Source organism: Myotis brandtii, unplaced genomic scaffold (assembly GCF_000412655.1).
Source record: "Myotis brandtii unplaced genomic scaffold, ASM41265v1 scaffold1164, whole genome shotgun sequence".
In the NCBI taxonomy this organism is placed as follows: domain Eukaryota; kingdom Metazoa; phylum Chordata; class Mammalia; order Chiroptera; family Vespertilionidae; genus Myotis; species Myotis brandtii.
In genome coordinates, this window is record NW_005354027.1 from 498,119 (window position 1) to 512,837 (window position 14,719).

A 14,719-nucleotide genomic window follows, 5' to 3' on the forward strand; every position below is an offset into this window, starting at 1 on the left:
TTTTTTTTCATGATCTGAGAGGGAAAGGGGACATGATGGCAAAGCCAATGCTCTGACATCCAAGTATCACCTAAGAAGCACCACCTCCAAGGAGAAGGATTGGAGGCCTTACTTCTCATGAGCAGCTGGTCCTTTGGGTGGTCACGGTCACAGGTTTTAATGAGCCTTCAAATCTCAGGAGAATGAGCCAATACTGAGTTGCCTCAGAAATCCGAATACCCATACGTTCTAATTCCCTCCATATCACATAGAACGTCATCAACCTGGAGCAAATAAAAAAATAAAAAATCTCATCAATCAATTGAGCTGTTGATCCTGATTCTTCATCCTGACTCAATTTGTGAGAAGGTCTCAGAAGGTTTTGAAGAGTTAAACCCAAAGCAGTGCCCTGCTGACCATGCCCATTCATCCTGGAAGAGAAATGCCCCCTGCTTGAAAGATGCATTTTTGACTCTTTCTCTCCCCCTCCTCAATTTTTTTTCATGATCTGAGAGGGAAAGGGGACATGATGGCAAAGCCAATGCTCTGACATCCAAGTATCACCTAAGAAGCACCACCTCCAAGGAGAAGGATTGGAGGCCTTACTTCTCATGAGCAGCTGGTCCTTTGGGTGGCCAAGGTCACAGGTTTTAATGAGCCTTCAAACCTCGGGAGAATGAGGCAATACTGAGTTGCTCAGAAATCCGAACACCCATACGTTCTAATTCCCTCCATATCACTTAAAAGGTCATCAACCTGGAACAAATAAAAAAATAAAAAATCTCATCAATCAGTTAAGCTGTTGATCCTGATTCTTCATCCTGACTCAATGTGTGAGAAGGTCCCAGAAGATTTTGAAGAGTTAAACCCAAAGCAGTGCCCTGCTGACCCTGGATGTGGACAGTAAAGTTTGGTTGGCTTCACATGCTTGCAATCGGTATTAATGGTAAGATGAAAATGACCAGCCCAGGATGTGTAAACATCTCAGGTCCCTCCAGGTGTGCAACCACACTGTCAGGGCTCAGAGGAGAAAGACCTTTTGAGGGGCTGCTCATGGGTCCAGGTGGGGCCCACCAGCTCTGGCTGCAGATCCCAGGAGCACATGCTCTGGCAGCACAGGCTGCACACCCACAGTGGTTGGGGCTTAAGAACAGAGATGGGCAGAGAGGAGCGGGCTGCAGGTGCTGCAGGTAGTATCCCTTTCCCGAGGTGGGGAGAAGCAATATAGCAAAACTACTCCCGCTGTGTCCCCAGAACTCTGTGAGCACACTGAGGAGGAGGAAGGCAAAGGCATGCCTTCCCCACCAGCTGAGATGAGGTAAGTGCAGATGAAGTATGCCCTGCTGCCTGACCTTACCCAGGCAAGCCCCCAGGGTGGCCTCAGGCTACTCCTCACAGTGGACCTGGGCTCCACTATGAGGCTGTTTCCTTCAGAAGCTAACATTGAGACAGAAATTCAGGTGCAACTGGTTTATTTGGCGGTGATCCCAGAAAATACCAGAGAGGGGCATGGGGAAGTAGAGGGGAAGCAGCATGGAACAGTGAGCAGAATCACAATGTGGGCTATGGGCTCCGTCTTGCTGGGCACCTCCCAAAGACCTGGTAGATCAAATTTTGGTGTTATCTCCTGGGGCATCAGAAGGCTAGGATATTTATCTTCCAACTTCAGCCACTGACTGAGGGCTCCTCCCAGGGGCATTACCTTCCCAGCACTCTGGCCTGCCCCTCCTGGTGAAGGGGAAACCCTTAGACAAAGAGGCTCAGGTGCTTGTCATCCATCCTGTGAGAAAAGAACTCTTGGAGAGTGTTTACCTGTCAGCCAGGTGGCCTCTGCACGTCAGCATCTCTCACATGTCTAAGTTAGAACTCACTCCTACATTATTGTTGACATTTCCCTGCTGACCTTGACCTGTATACCAGTACTATAGTTTCCACATTCAAGTTTCAGAAAGTGCCTCCTTCTGGACATGTTAACCTCCTTCATCATCTCAGCCCCCATCCCTCTCTCTCTCTCTCTCTCTCTCTCTCTCTCTCTCACACACACACACACACACACACACACACACACACACACACACACACATGCATTGTGGTAGCCAGCCTCAAGAGAGCCTCCACTGGTCCTCATCTCCTGGCCCTTATGCCCCTGTAGGGTTCCTTTCCATACTGAATCAGGTGACCAATAACTAAAAGAAGAGGTGATGATGTGTAACATGTGAATCTCGGTCACAAGGGGCATCTTGACTTCCATCTTGGTCTCTCAGAACACTCTGTCTGGAGGAAGTCAGTCACCATGCCAAGCTCACGGCAGCCCAAGGGAGAGGCCCATGTGGAAGAGAACAGAGATCTCCTGCCAGCAGCCAACACCAACCTGCAGCCATCTGGGAAGTGGTTTCTCTAGGCAAACCAACCTTCATGTGAGGGCAGTGCAGTCATTGGCTGAGTGTAACCTCATGAGAGATAAAACCTGGGACCACCCAGTCAAGCCACCCACAGACACCTGACCCACAGACACCGTGAGAGACATAAGAAAACTGGTTAAGCCACTAAACGCAGGGTTATTAGATAACATAATAGTCATATAACATTAGATAATGTATCCTATCGTGTGCACGCACACACACACATGGGCACACAGACACACAGACACACACACACAGACACACACACACAAATGCAACCTACTCTCCATTCACCGTCACTCATGCATTTTTTCTCCCTCACTTCAAAACCAAAAGTAAAATATAAATCTCCAAATGATCCAGTGATTTCCCAGGTTGATCTGGAGTTTAAAACTGTTTCTAAGCCATTAGGCTGTGTCTTCCCAGAAGTTCTAGGCAGGAAGGTTTCTGTGGAAATCCATGGATGAATCCATGAGGGCACCCTCAAGGCAACCAGACCCTAGGAACCGTGTAAAAACTACCCACCAGCTTGACAACTGGGTTCTCCGTTTAGTTCTTTGTAAGGCTGTCAGTGAAAAGTAACTTGTGCTCAGAGTTGGGTAAAATATGGAGACAAGTTCCCACTCTCTCCAATTCTCAGTAGAAGATTGTCCCTGCCAGCGGATGAATTGCCAACTAGAAGAGGCTTCCCAACACTGCAGAAAGGCATCACGTTCCCACCATCAGCCCTTGAGAAACACACACACACAAGCAAAAAGCCCACAAAAATGAAGTCAGTGGGCCAGTTGTGTTATTTAAATATTTTGCAGATGTTGTTGCTTCTTTAAATGAAAGTGAGACTGGCAGAATGTACTAGAAGACAATTAGATATCTTTGCAATGTTTCTTCTGCAGAGTGAGTTCAAATAACCAGGGCTTGGTTAGAACAATAAAGGTGCAATGAAGCATCTAAAAGAGACAAAAAGAATAATCAGCTTTAAGAAAGAAAAAAATATATATTTTTTAAGTTTCTGTTTTATGAAGTGCGGAGCCAGCCTCTCTCAGCTGGATGGGCTCCTGCCAATTCACTTTCCTGTGATCTGAAGCCATAAGGGACATGGCTCTGTTTGCTCCAGGGTGGCCCGAGAACCGGCTATCCTCAGAAATCCTCACTTCCAGCTCTGCTTTTCATCTAGCCGGGCCAGCTTCCCTGCAGCCCGCGGAGACCCCATACTGCATGGAGGGCCCAGTGGGTCCTTCCCAGGGGAGGCAACCCACAAAGAATCGTGCAGGATCCTGCATTCCTTGGGGCGGGGTGGGGGTTCAAAGCCTGGACAGATACCACCAAGAAAGCTTTCAGTCTGGAAGCTGGGAAGAGACACATAGTGCTCTTTCCAGGGCCTGCAGAATGAGCAGGGCTTCAGGCTCACCCAGGAACCAAAAAGTTATGGGTTCGATTCCTGGTCAGGGCACATGCAGTGTGGGATGAGTTGTCTTGTGTCCTTCCTCTCTCTCCTAAAAGTGTTATTCAGTTAGAATAAAAACAAAGTAGGGACACCTGCATGACATCAGTAGGGAATGGCAGCATCAAATAGAATTGAAGTTGCATCAAATACAAAGCTGAGACACCAGCCATGTAAGTAGAGCCGACGTCTGGAACATTCTTACCCCAGCACACAACACAGGGAGCAGAACCCAGCCCAGATTGCAGAATGAAAAGCAATGGCTTGGTGTTGCTTTAAGCCACTAAGTGTGTATGTGAGTGAGTGAGTGAGTGAGTGAGTGAGTGAGTGAGTGTGTGTGTGTGTGTGTGTGTGTATGTGTGTAGTGAGGAGAAGGTGGTATCAGCACAATATAATAAAAACAGTGCTCTATATCTAGAACCTGGCCATCCTCAGTTCTGAATATGGTTTAAAAAGGAAACTTGAAAATCAAAACGGGGTTGGTTCTATCAGTTTTGTCTGTCTGGGTCACAAACCAAACCATGGCCATCACTCCTCCCCGTCTCAGTCATGTACCTTTTGCATTTCAGGATCCTGTTGTAATAAGCAGTTTTCATTTTCTCCTAAAGCTTTCTTGCACATTGTTCGACCAATTTTGACTTCAAGAAAGTAGTCCAAACTATCTGTGACCTGTCAATGAATAACTTAAAAATTAGATATCATAAAATAATGCATAGCATTAATAGTCATCTCTGATAAATAAACATGCCTACTTAGGGTCAATGACCCTCTCTCCTAGTTTCCTTGCCAGAAGTTTTGGAATAATTGGGAGAGAGGGTTCTTATTTTGATCTCTCTCTCTCTCTCTCTCTCTCTCTCTCTCTCTCTCTTATTATGGCATTTAATTTTAAAGTAGCAACAATTGTCCCAAGATTAAGCAAGAAAACTATTTTCAATAGAACTTTATTGGAGTTTGGGACGAAGACAACAGAGGTTATAGCATCTTCATGCCTAGTCAATAGAAAAGACATCCCAGAACTGAAATATACTTAGGTGTATTGCTTCTCGCCAAAGCCTTCCATGCTTTGGCGATTTTGACAATATACACTTTATCCCCTATGATATACCCTCCCAGATTCCTGAATTCCTGGGCACCTTCATCTGTGCAGAGCCCACCATTGCCCTCTATTCAGGAGGGCCTTGTGAGGACCTGGAGCCGCACAATGGTAAATGTAGATTTTTATCATTAAAAAAGGAATGAGAAGATAACAAGTTTTACAAGATTTAGGGGAGAGAGCATGTAAAAGAGAATGGCCAAGTTAAACACAATAACTTACTCCAGAAGAATAAGCGGTAATTCAGAAAATACAGCAAATTCTAGATCAATTGCCTGGGCATTGAACCGAATGGGTGCGGTAGGCAGAATTCTAAGTGTGATTTCATGCCTATCTTTGTTTTCAGTAGGGCCGCTGAATTCATCTCCAGTCCTGACCACATTGGAAAATGGGAACGTAGTCAGGAAGTGGATAGAATATGTCTGGAGGGACAGAGCAAACCGTTTCTGCTGGTGCCCGCAGGAATGCTGAGTCCGACTGGAAATGCGAGAAATGAAGTGTTCACTTTCATTTTTTTAACTCAACAACTTCCAAACATATGTACTCCTAGAACTTTATTATGACTACATATCACGTTTCTCAACCTCAGCCCTCACTCTCGGGGGTGGGGTAGTTCCTTTGCACTGGAGGGTGTTTAGCAGCAGCATCCCTGGCCTCCACCCACTGGATGTGAATAGCTGGCCCTTCAGTTGTGATGAGCAAAAATGTCTCCAGTTATTGCCAAATTCCCCTGCCAACCCCAATCCATACCCAGCTGAGAACGATTGCTTTATATTTGAGGAATGTTTCCAAATCATAAAAACAGGCCGATTTAAATCACACTCAACAGCCCCCAACTGGCCACCAGCCTTATTTTGATCTCTCTTACATTACCACAGCACAGTTACCTTTCTTAGGAAATACTAATTGGTTCAATGCTCGCCTCTATGATATAATCTATATTCAAATTCCTTCAATTGCCCTAATAACATTTTTTATATATTTTTTAAAAAAATATTTTTATTGATTTCAGAGAGGAAGGGAGAGGGAGAGAGAGATAGAAACATCAATGATGACAGAGAATCATTGATGGGCTGCCTCCTGAATGCCCCCTACTGGAGATCAAGCCCACACCCCAGGCATGTACCTTGACCAGGATTCAAACCGGTCACCTCTTGGTTCCTGGGTCGACGCTCAACCACTGAGTCACACCCAACTGGGCCTTTATCATTTTTTTAATCCAAGAGATAATACAGGACCACACATTACATTTATTGTCATGTTTCTTAAACCTCTTTTTTTTAAAATATATTTTATTGATTCTTTACAGAGAGGAAGGAAGAGGAATAGAGAGCTAGAAACATCGATGAGAGAGAAACACCGATCAGCTGCCTCCCGCACACCTCCCACTGGCGATATGCCTGCAACCAAGGTACATGCCCTTGACCGGAATCGAACCTGGGACCCCTCAGTCCACAGGTCAACGCTCCATCCACTGAGCCAAACTGGTCAGGGCTCTTAAACCTCTTTTAATTGAGAATAGGGTCCCTACTTTTCCCCTGTCTTTCATGACATTGATCTCTTTAAACAAAAATTTTTTCTTAAAGATTTTAAAAAATATTTTTATTGATTTTTAGAAAGAGAAAGGGAGAGGTAGAGAGAAAGAGAAACATCTATGTGAGAGCGGAACATCGATCAGCTGCCTCCCATATGTCCCCCACTGGGGATCCAGCTGCACCCGGGGCATGTGTCCCAATGGGAGATCAAACTGGCACCACCACCACCCCCCCCATTCACCCCTACCCCTGGTGCATGGAAGGATGCCAACCAACTGAGCCACACCAGGCAGGGTGATGTAGATATTGTTAAGTGAACTTATGGAATGTCCCATAATATGGATTTTTTAAATTGTTCCTCATGACAGTTCAGGGTATGCTTTTTGTGTGTGTAAGAATAACATAAACAGGTGATGTTGATGTTGTGTCCTTTCAGGGATATCACATCAGGGCACATGATTTCAATTTTCCCAGTGTTGGTACATTTGTGGAGTGAGGTGTTCACCAGAAAATGTATCTTTTCTCCATTATAATTAATTGAGAAATTTGTTCTCCAGCTCTCTCTCACCCAATGGTTGTAGAATTTATTGATGATCTTTTTCCTGAGTTAGTGATTACCATGGTCATTGCAAAAGGTGATTTTTTAGTTACATCTGTAAGTAGACATTATTTTTTTTAAATCCTCACCTGAGAATATTTTTTCCAGTTGATTTTTAGAGAGTGGAAGGGAGAGACAGAGACAGAGACAGGAAAACATCGATATGAAATAGGCACATCAATTGGTTGCCTTCTGCACATGCCCCGATCAGGGCCAGGGATCGAGCCTGCAACCAAGGTACATGCCCTTGACTGGAATCGAACCTTTGATCCTTCAGTCTGTGGGCCAACGCTCTAACCACTGAGAAAAACTGGCTATAAGTAGGCATTCTTGTGTAAAGAAAAGCCTTCTCTTCTCTGCCCTGATTCTCTTTATCAGTGAAAACTAGACCTGCAGTTTCTTTAAAAATATTTTTAAAAATCTATAATAATTAATCCCTGTCTCACTCATTTTGATATTAGCCAAATTTTCCCAAACTTGGTCTCTTTAAGAGCCCTTCTGGGCTATTACCTATGTTTTATGATGTGATTATCATCAATTTTAAGGTACCATAATGGATATTTTCTATTTCTATTTCAGAATAGTAAAGGATACATTACAATTAATTTTCTTCTAAGAACCCCTAAAATAAAATTAATATATTTGGCTAAAAGCATCTATCTCTGAACTGCTTTCCATTCATACACAATGGCCCCACCACAACCACAGACATGCAGAGAACTGAGGAGCAAATGCCCACCAACCTGCTCCTGGGACTTCAGCACTTTCACCACCTTGAAAGTGTACTTGTCTTTGCTGGCCTTGTTATACTCCTTCATGGCAAACCACAGTGCCTGCTGCACATAGACATAGCTTTCCGGGATGTCTTTGAATTCCCTCACCACCTTCTTCCAGCCCCAGGTGCGAATATCTCTGGATACAAGAACCATATTGGCCACCAGGAGCAGTAGGCTTGGGTAGAGTCTGGCCATGGCACCACAGCCAAGGGAGCTCAGGCTAGCTCCCTCTGTCCTTCCAGGGCTAGGGGTGGACCAGACTGGGATGAAAAGGAAAGAATCTCTGTAAACATTGCTATTTGTGGGTTCTCTCTCTTCTTCCCCAGACAGAAACCATGGGAGAAATCTGCAATCACAATCTGTCCATTTTCCTGTCTTAGCTCTTTTCTTTCTGGAAGGATGCATACCTCTATGCACTCACACATGGAAGCACGTGCACTCACACGCGCACGCGCGTACACACACCCCCACACACACCTTTCTTCCCTGCCTGACGACCCCTGCTGCCTTATCTGCAAGGTCCCTGTGTATCCAGTGAAGGTGCCTCACTGTGTCAAGTCTGTGTGCACAGATGGCCATGAGCACCTGCAGCAGATGCGCTGTCATGGGGAGAAGACAGGTCCCAAAGCTTCTCTTATTGTTTCCTTCCCAGGAGCACATATGAAAGTCGTTGTACAGGCCTCAAAACTATGCTCTGCATCTCCCCTCATCAGATAGTAAGCACACATTCGATACACGCAGCACACAATACTCAGAAAGTCTTCATTTGCTGCCCACTGGTGATGTCATTCTGGCCCCATGTATCCTCTCCCCAGAAAACGTAAACTGAATCCTGGGCTGTGCGGAAGGCCACACAGTGTGCCCAGCTGTGTGAGGGCAAAGCAGACTCGCCCGCAGGAGGCTGATGCCACAGAGAACATGGCTGGCCCAGGCTCCACGTCTGCCCCACTGGCCACATATTTTAAGCATTTCAACCTGCTCCTTCTCATTGTCTTGCTTCTTGGTCAATGGTTTACACTAATTTGGTAACCCATGCCATTTGAGCAGCAAACTTTGGCCTGTTCTGCTCTGTGACTCTGAAATAAGTGGCCTGGGGCATACGTGGAGGCCACCATGGCATTCCTATCATCTCCCACCCAGTACCTCTTTACCCCAGACCCACCTCAGAACCAAGTCCTCCACCAGTTTCCTGCTCGCTGAGCCTGGAGCTGAGTGCCCTGACCACGGTGGTATCTTTCTCCTTCCTGGGGACTTGAGCTCTGACCAGTCCCTCCCTTGTGGCACCCTGGGTCCCCAGCACGCTTAGTTCATGCCTGTGCCTGGTCAGGGTGTCAGTGGGACCTGAGCTCAGGGCTGCCTCTGTCTTCTGGATATACTCCCCAGCCAGGTGGTCACAGCCATGGCCCTTTTGTGAGGTAAGCCCAGCCCTTCTGATGTAGCTCAAGTGAGCAGCACCTCTGGCAGGGGTCCCTCACCCGTCAGTTCACAGGCTCACCAGCAGCCATCACATGCCCCCCCCCACCCCCCGTTCACCGTGCAGAAGTCCTCACTCTTATTCTATGCCTCCTAACCTTCTACATTTCTGGGCTTTAGACTAAACCATTTGGAACAGAAAGCACCTCCACAGCCATTTATTTCAGGGTCCTGTTACTTGATTTCATAGGCTTAGAGACAGGAAGAGGCACCAAACAGCCAGTCTCGGGGAGTCTGGGACTGAGAGGCCTAGGGAGGAGAGGTCCTTGGTGGTGCCTGGGCCAAGGAGCTGCGGGCCCACAGCTGGCAGAAGCCATTACCCGAAATACCATAAGGTGTCAGCTGGCATCAACCATGCTGGCATGTTTTCAAGGTTCATCCATGTTGTAGCATTCATTGCTACTTAATTTCCTTTTATTGCTGAGTACTATTCCATTGTTTATATTACATACTTAATTGATCCATTCAGCAATTGGTGGACATTGGGGTTGTTTCCACTTTTTGGCTATTATGAATAATACTGCTGTGAGCATTCATGTTTAAGCTTTTGTGTGGTCATATGCTTTTATTTCTCTTGAGGATTATTTCTCTTAAAGTGGAGTTATTGGCTTACATGGTAATTCTATAATTCTAAGTTTAACTTTTTGAAGAACTACTAGATGGTTTTCCAAGGTGGATCTACTGTTTTATATTCCCATCAGCCATGTATAAGGATTCAAATTTCTCTACTTCCTTGACAACATTAATTATTATCTGTCTTTTTTTAAAAAAAAAAAAAAGAGGAAGGGAGAGAGAAACATCAATGCAAGAGGGAACGTTGATTGGCCACCTCCTTCACACCCCCCACCGGGTATCAAGCCCAAAACCTGGGCATGTGGGCTGACCAGGAACCAAACCAGCAACCCTTCAGTACATGGGACAACGCCCAACCAACTGAGCCACACTGGCCAGGGCATTATCTGTCTTTTTTATAGTCATCCTGTTGGGTGTGAAGTGCGACAAGTGGTAAGAATTTGACAAATCTGACACAGAAAACTTTAATTTCCATAATATCAAAGAGCCATGACAAGTAATTATTTTTGTAAAAAGACAAAATCCAATAGGTAACATACATAAAAGTCACAAATACACAAATCACACAAAAAATAAATGTCTCTAATACACATGTAAAAATATGCTTACTAGTAACCTCCTCAACAATAAAAATTCAAATTAACCCAACAATAAAATATCACTATTCTCCTACATATTGGGAAAAAATAAAATACAATAACAATGCCTTCTAAATAAGGTTCTTTTCATCAACATCGGCAGAGTGGGAATTCACTCTGTTCACAATGACTAAGCAGTCTCTGTTGAACAGTTAAAAGTTACACATTCCTTTACACGATGTTCTGCCTCTAGGATTGCATCCCACAGAAATATTTGCCCATGTGTACAAAACTGGCTGAAAAATTATTTAGTGTAACAAAAAATTTTAACAGTAAAGGAAATTAGCCCAAATATGTATCAAAGAAGACTATTAAATAAGATATGTAATGTCCATGAAATGAGATTTTTAAAAGCAACAAAAATATGTGCATGTACTGACAAGGAAAGTTGTGTTCTCTATATAAATGTGATAAGCAAGTTGTGAAATACTAAGCAGAGAAAGATTTTGACTTGTTAAGAATAAAGATAATGGCTTATTAAGCTCAAATAAAAGAAAATCTGGAGATTTTGAACCATTCATAGGCTTGTACCTGAGGAATGAGATTACTTAGGAATGTCACTAAGTTAATTATTTCTGTAATGCTCTATTAATAAATATTACTTTGATAAAAGTTTCAAGTTCTAAAGTAAAAATCAAATGTAGAGAAGACCTTAAGATGATGAAAAGCAAGTGCCCACCCCTACTCTTTACCACTTGGTTACAAGCCCTAGGACCCATGACCTCCTCCTCCTCCTCCTCCTGCTCCTCCTCCTCCTCCTCCTCTTCCTCTTCCTCCTCCTCCTCCTCCTCCTCCTTCTCCTCCTTCTCCTTCTCCTTCTTCTTCTTCATGTTTAGAGGAATGGATGGATGGATGGATAGCTAGATAGAGAGACATTCTACTAGTTTTTTTGTAAGTTTAACAAATATAAATAAACCTCTATTTCTGATTCATCAGTTCCCAAGAGTTCATTCTGAACTTCTCTCTGTAGAATGTTGGCAGCCTTGCCTTTTATTAATTTTTTAAAATTTATTGTTGACAGTATTACAGATGTTCCCCAATCCCCCTCTCCACCACCCTCCTCCCAGCCCCTGCCCCACCCCAGGCCTTCACCACATTATTGTGTGTGTCCATTGGTTATGCATGTATGTATATGAGTTCTTTGATTAATCTCTTCCCAGCCCCCCTTCCATCTGAGATCTGTCAGTCTGTTCCATCCCTCCATGTCTCTGGACCTATTTTGTTTGTCAGTTTATTATGTTAATTAGATTCCACTTAAAAGGGAGATCATGTGGTATTTGTCTTTCTCTGACTAGCTTCTTTCACCCAGCATAATATTCTCCAGGTCCATGTTGTTGAAAAGGGTAAGACATTCTTATTTTTTGTAAAAATGCTCAACATCACTAATCATCAGGGAGATACAAATTAAAACCACAATGAGATAATGCCACACACCTGCCAGAATGCCTACCATCAGTAAATCAACAAACAACAAGTGCTGGTGAGGATGTGGAGAAAATGGAAGGCTAGTACACTGCTGGTAAGAATGCAGATTGTAGCCCCTATAGAAAACAATATGGAATTTACTTAAAAACATCAAAATGGAACTGCCATTTGACCCAGTGATCCCACTTCTAGGAATATATCCTAAGAAACCTGAAACACTACTCAGAAAGAATATATGCACCCCTATGTTCATAGCAGCATTATTTACAACAGCTAAAATCTGGAAACAGCCCAAGAACCCATCTGTAGATGAGTGGCTAAAAAGCTGTGGTGCAGTCACACAATGGAATACTATGCAGGCCTGCCTTTTCCATCACCTGCTTTACACTCATGTCCCACCATCTTTTATTCATGTCCTCATCTGTCCCTCCTCTCACAACCATACTTTTCCAATTGGTGACCCAAAAAGTTGAAAACTAAAAAGCAGCTGCTTAAACATGAAGGTCTAGAGGACTGGCATTGTCAGATTTCTAATTTTTATTTTATTTTATTTTTTAAATATATTTTTATTGATTTCAGAGAGGCAGGGAGAGGAAGAGAGAAATAGAAACATAGATGAGAAACATCAATCGGCTGCCTCCTGCATGCTCCATAGTGAAGATCAAGCCCGAAACCCGGACATATGCCCTGACTGGGAATTGAACTTCCTGGTTCATATGCTGATGCTCAACCACTGAGCAACACTGGCTGGGCTGATTTCTAATATTTAGAATGTGATTCTATGTTTGATGGTAGATGATGGACTGAAGAACATCAAGAGTGGTGGAGGTTGGGTGCTCAGTTAAGGGCTATTGGAATACTGCAATTGTGGGAAGGTGGCTGTTGCTGGAGTATAAACAAGACAGAGGGGAATGTACATAATATATTATTCAGCTTTATGTTATTGGTAAGGCTTCCAGTCAACAGTAGGTTATTAGTAGTTTGAGGGAGTGAAAAGTTATAAGCATATTTCTAACAGTGCAAATGGTCAGTGCCTATAATCCCCATGTTGTTCCAGAGTCAGTATTTCCTTATTATCCTTTTCATGATTGTGTCTGTAGTAATATTCTCTGTTTCACTCCTAATATTAATAATTTGTGTTTTTCTTTATGAGGAGGAAGAGTGGGGGGTTGAGCCCCAGGACTTTTAACCAATTCTCTGATCTGTAGCCTGGCTCAGGGCCTTCCCTTGGGGGTAAAATTTGCTGTAACACTCAGCAAGTTGAAGCTAGTTTCACCACAGATCAACTTCCTCATTTTGGCAATGGGCACAGCCCCATTGTCCTGTTCTTTTCCCACGGCAAGATGAGGCTGAGTGAATACTTGCAGAAAGGGCTTCCAATGAGCTTCCTTGTGCAGTGAGGGGTTGAGTGTAGACCCCAAGTTCTTGGCAGGGAGAAGCAGACAGGTTTCTGAAAGCAGAGCAAGCTGATCACCTACACATGTGCACTTATTGGGGTACACCTTCTGTGTTAGAAAGCTTCAGAGGCCTGCCTGTAGTGTTCAAGGTGGGGGGCTGTTGGGATAGGGGACAAAGTCATTGCCCTCCTGTAATCTGAGAGTGGCCCACAGATTCACATTCCTGTTCACATGATGGGAGGGTGCATGCTGCAGATGTGCCCTTGTTCTAGATAAAAGCTAGAGAACTGACAGACTCAAACCCTCCATGTCATCTGGTCCAAAACCTTCTGCTCTTTGGGCAAAAGCATTGCAGTCTGTTTTGTCCCTGCCCTCATTTGAAGTCGAAAGAATCAAACTCTGTCAGCTCAGAACTAAAAGTGACCTTATAACTAACAGTTTAAAACTCCATTCACTCAGGGCCCTGGGGGGAGGGGGAATGTTGGGGTCCAGCCCCAGTGGGTCCAGGGGTTCCCAAAGGTGTGGAAGAAGTTGGTGAAGAAGGAATGACACGGAGACAGCATTCAGTTGATCAGCAGCCTAGCCAGGTTCTCCAGCCAGGTTCTCTCTTTATTCTCCTGTTACATCTGTATTTATACCAGTTGATTTTAATCCTATCCATTCTATTCCAAAGGTTGAATGTTGGGGTCCAGCCCCCGTGGGTCCAGGGGTTCCCAAAGGTGTGGACGAAGTTGGTGAAGAAGGAATGACACGGAGACAGCATTCAGTTGATCAGCAGCCTAGCCAGGTTCTCCAGCCAGGTTCTCTCTTTATTCTCCTGTTACATCTGTATTTATACCAGTTGATTTTAATCCTATCCATTCTATTCCAAAGGTGAGAGCATTTTTTATCTCCATTCCAAGGTCACTACTCTATTGTTCTGTTAAGCTACAAGGAAGTAACTGAAGGAGATTATCCTAAGTAAAGATTATGTAGCTTAAGAGTGATTGTTCATAGTTAAAGTGATTAATTATCTGCCTGGCACTTAGTTAAGGGGTTTTCTTCCCTTCCTTAGTCCTGTTAATCCCTAACTCTAGGGAAAAATCCCCACCTGGGGAAACAACCTTTCTCGGAGAGGTGACCTTGGTTAAAACATATAGCGCTAAGAAGGGGAGCAAACATATTAAGAACAGTATGCCATATCCCTCAGGTCCCTTGCAACATATGCTGTGCAGATGTTTCTTCCCTGCAGTGACTGTGTCAAGCAGCAAGGATGGACCGGCTTCCAGCAGGGGAAGGGAAGGAGCCCCAGGCAAAAGAGGCTTCCAAAAGGAGCATGTTCAGTTAGCACCCACTGGGTTCCTACCTCTGTAAGGGGCTGTTACCCAATCAAAACTGATTCCTCCTCAG

At 44.3% G+C, this 14,719-nt stretch overlaps 1 protein-coding gene across 1 annotated transcript; it reads right to left on the bottom strand.

Moving 5' to 3' along the window:
- Positions 1–3,244: 3,244 nt before the first annotated feature.
- On the bottom strand, positions 3,245–8,019 carry LOC102261231 (cystatin-13-like). Its single transcript, XM_005858260.1, has 3 exons — positions 7,792–8,019; positions 4,378–4,491; positions 3,245–3,328 (listed from the first exon to the last, which is right to left on the bottom strand). The coding sequence occupies exons 1-3, from the start codon at positions 8,017–8,019 to the stop codon at positions 3,245–3,247; spliced, it is 426 nt and encodes a 141-aa protein (XP_005858322.1).
- Between the last annotated feature and the right edge of the window lie 6,700 nt (positions 8,020–14,719).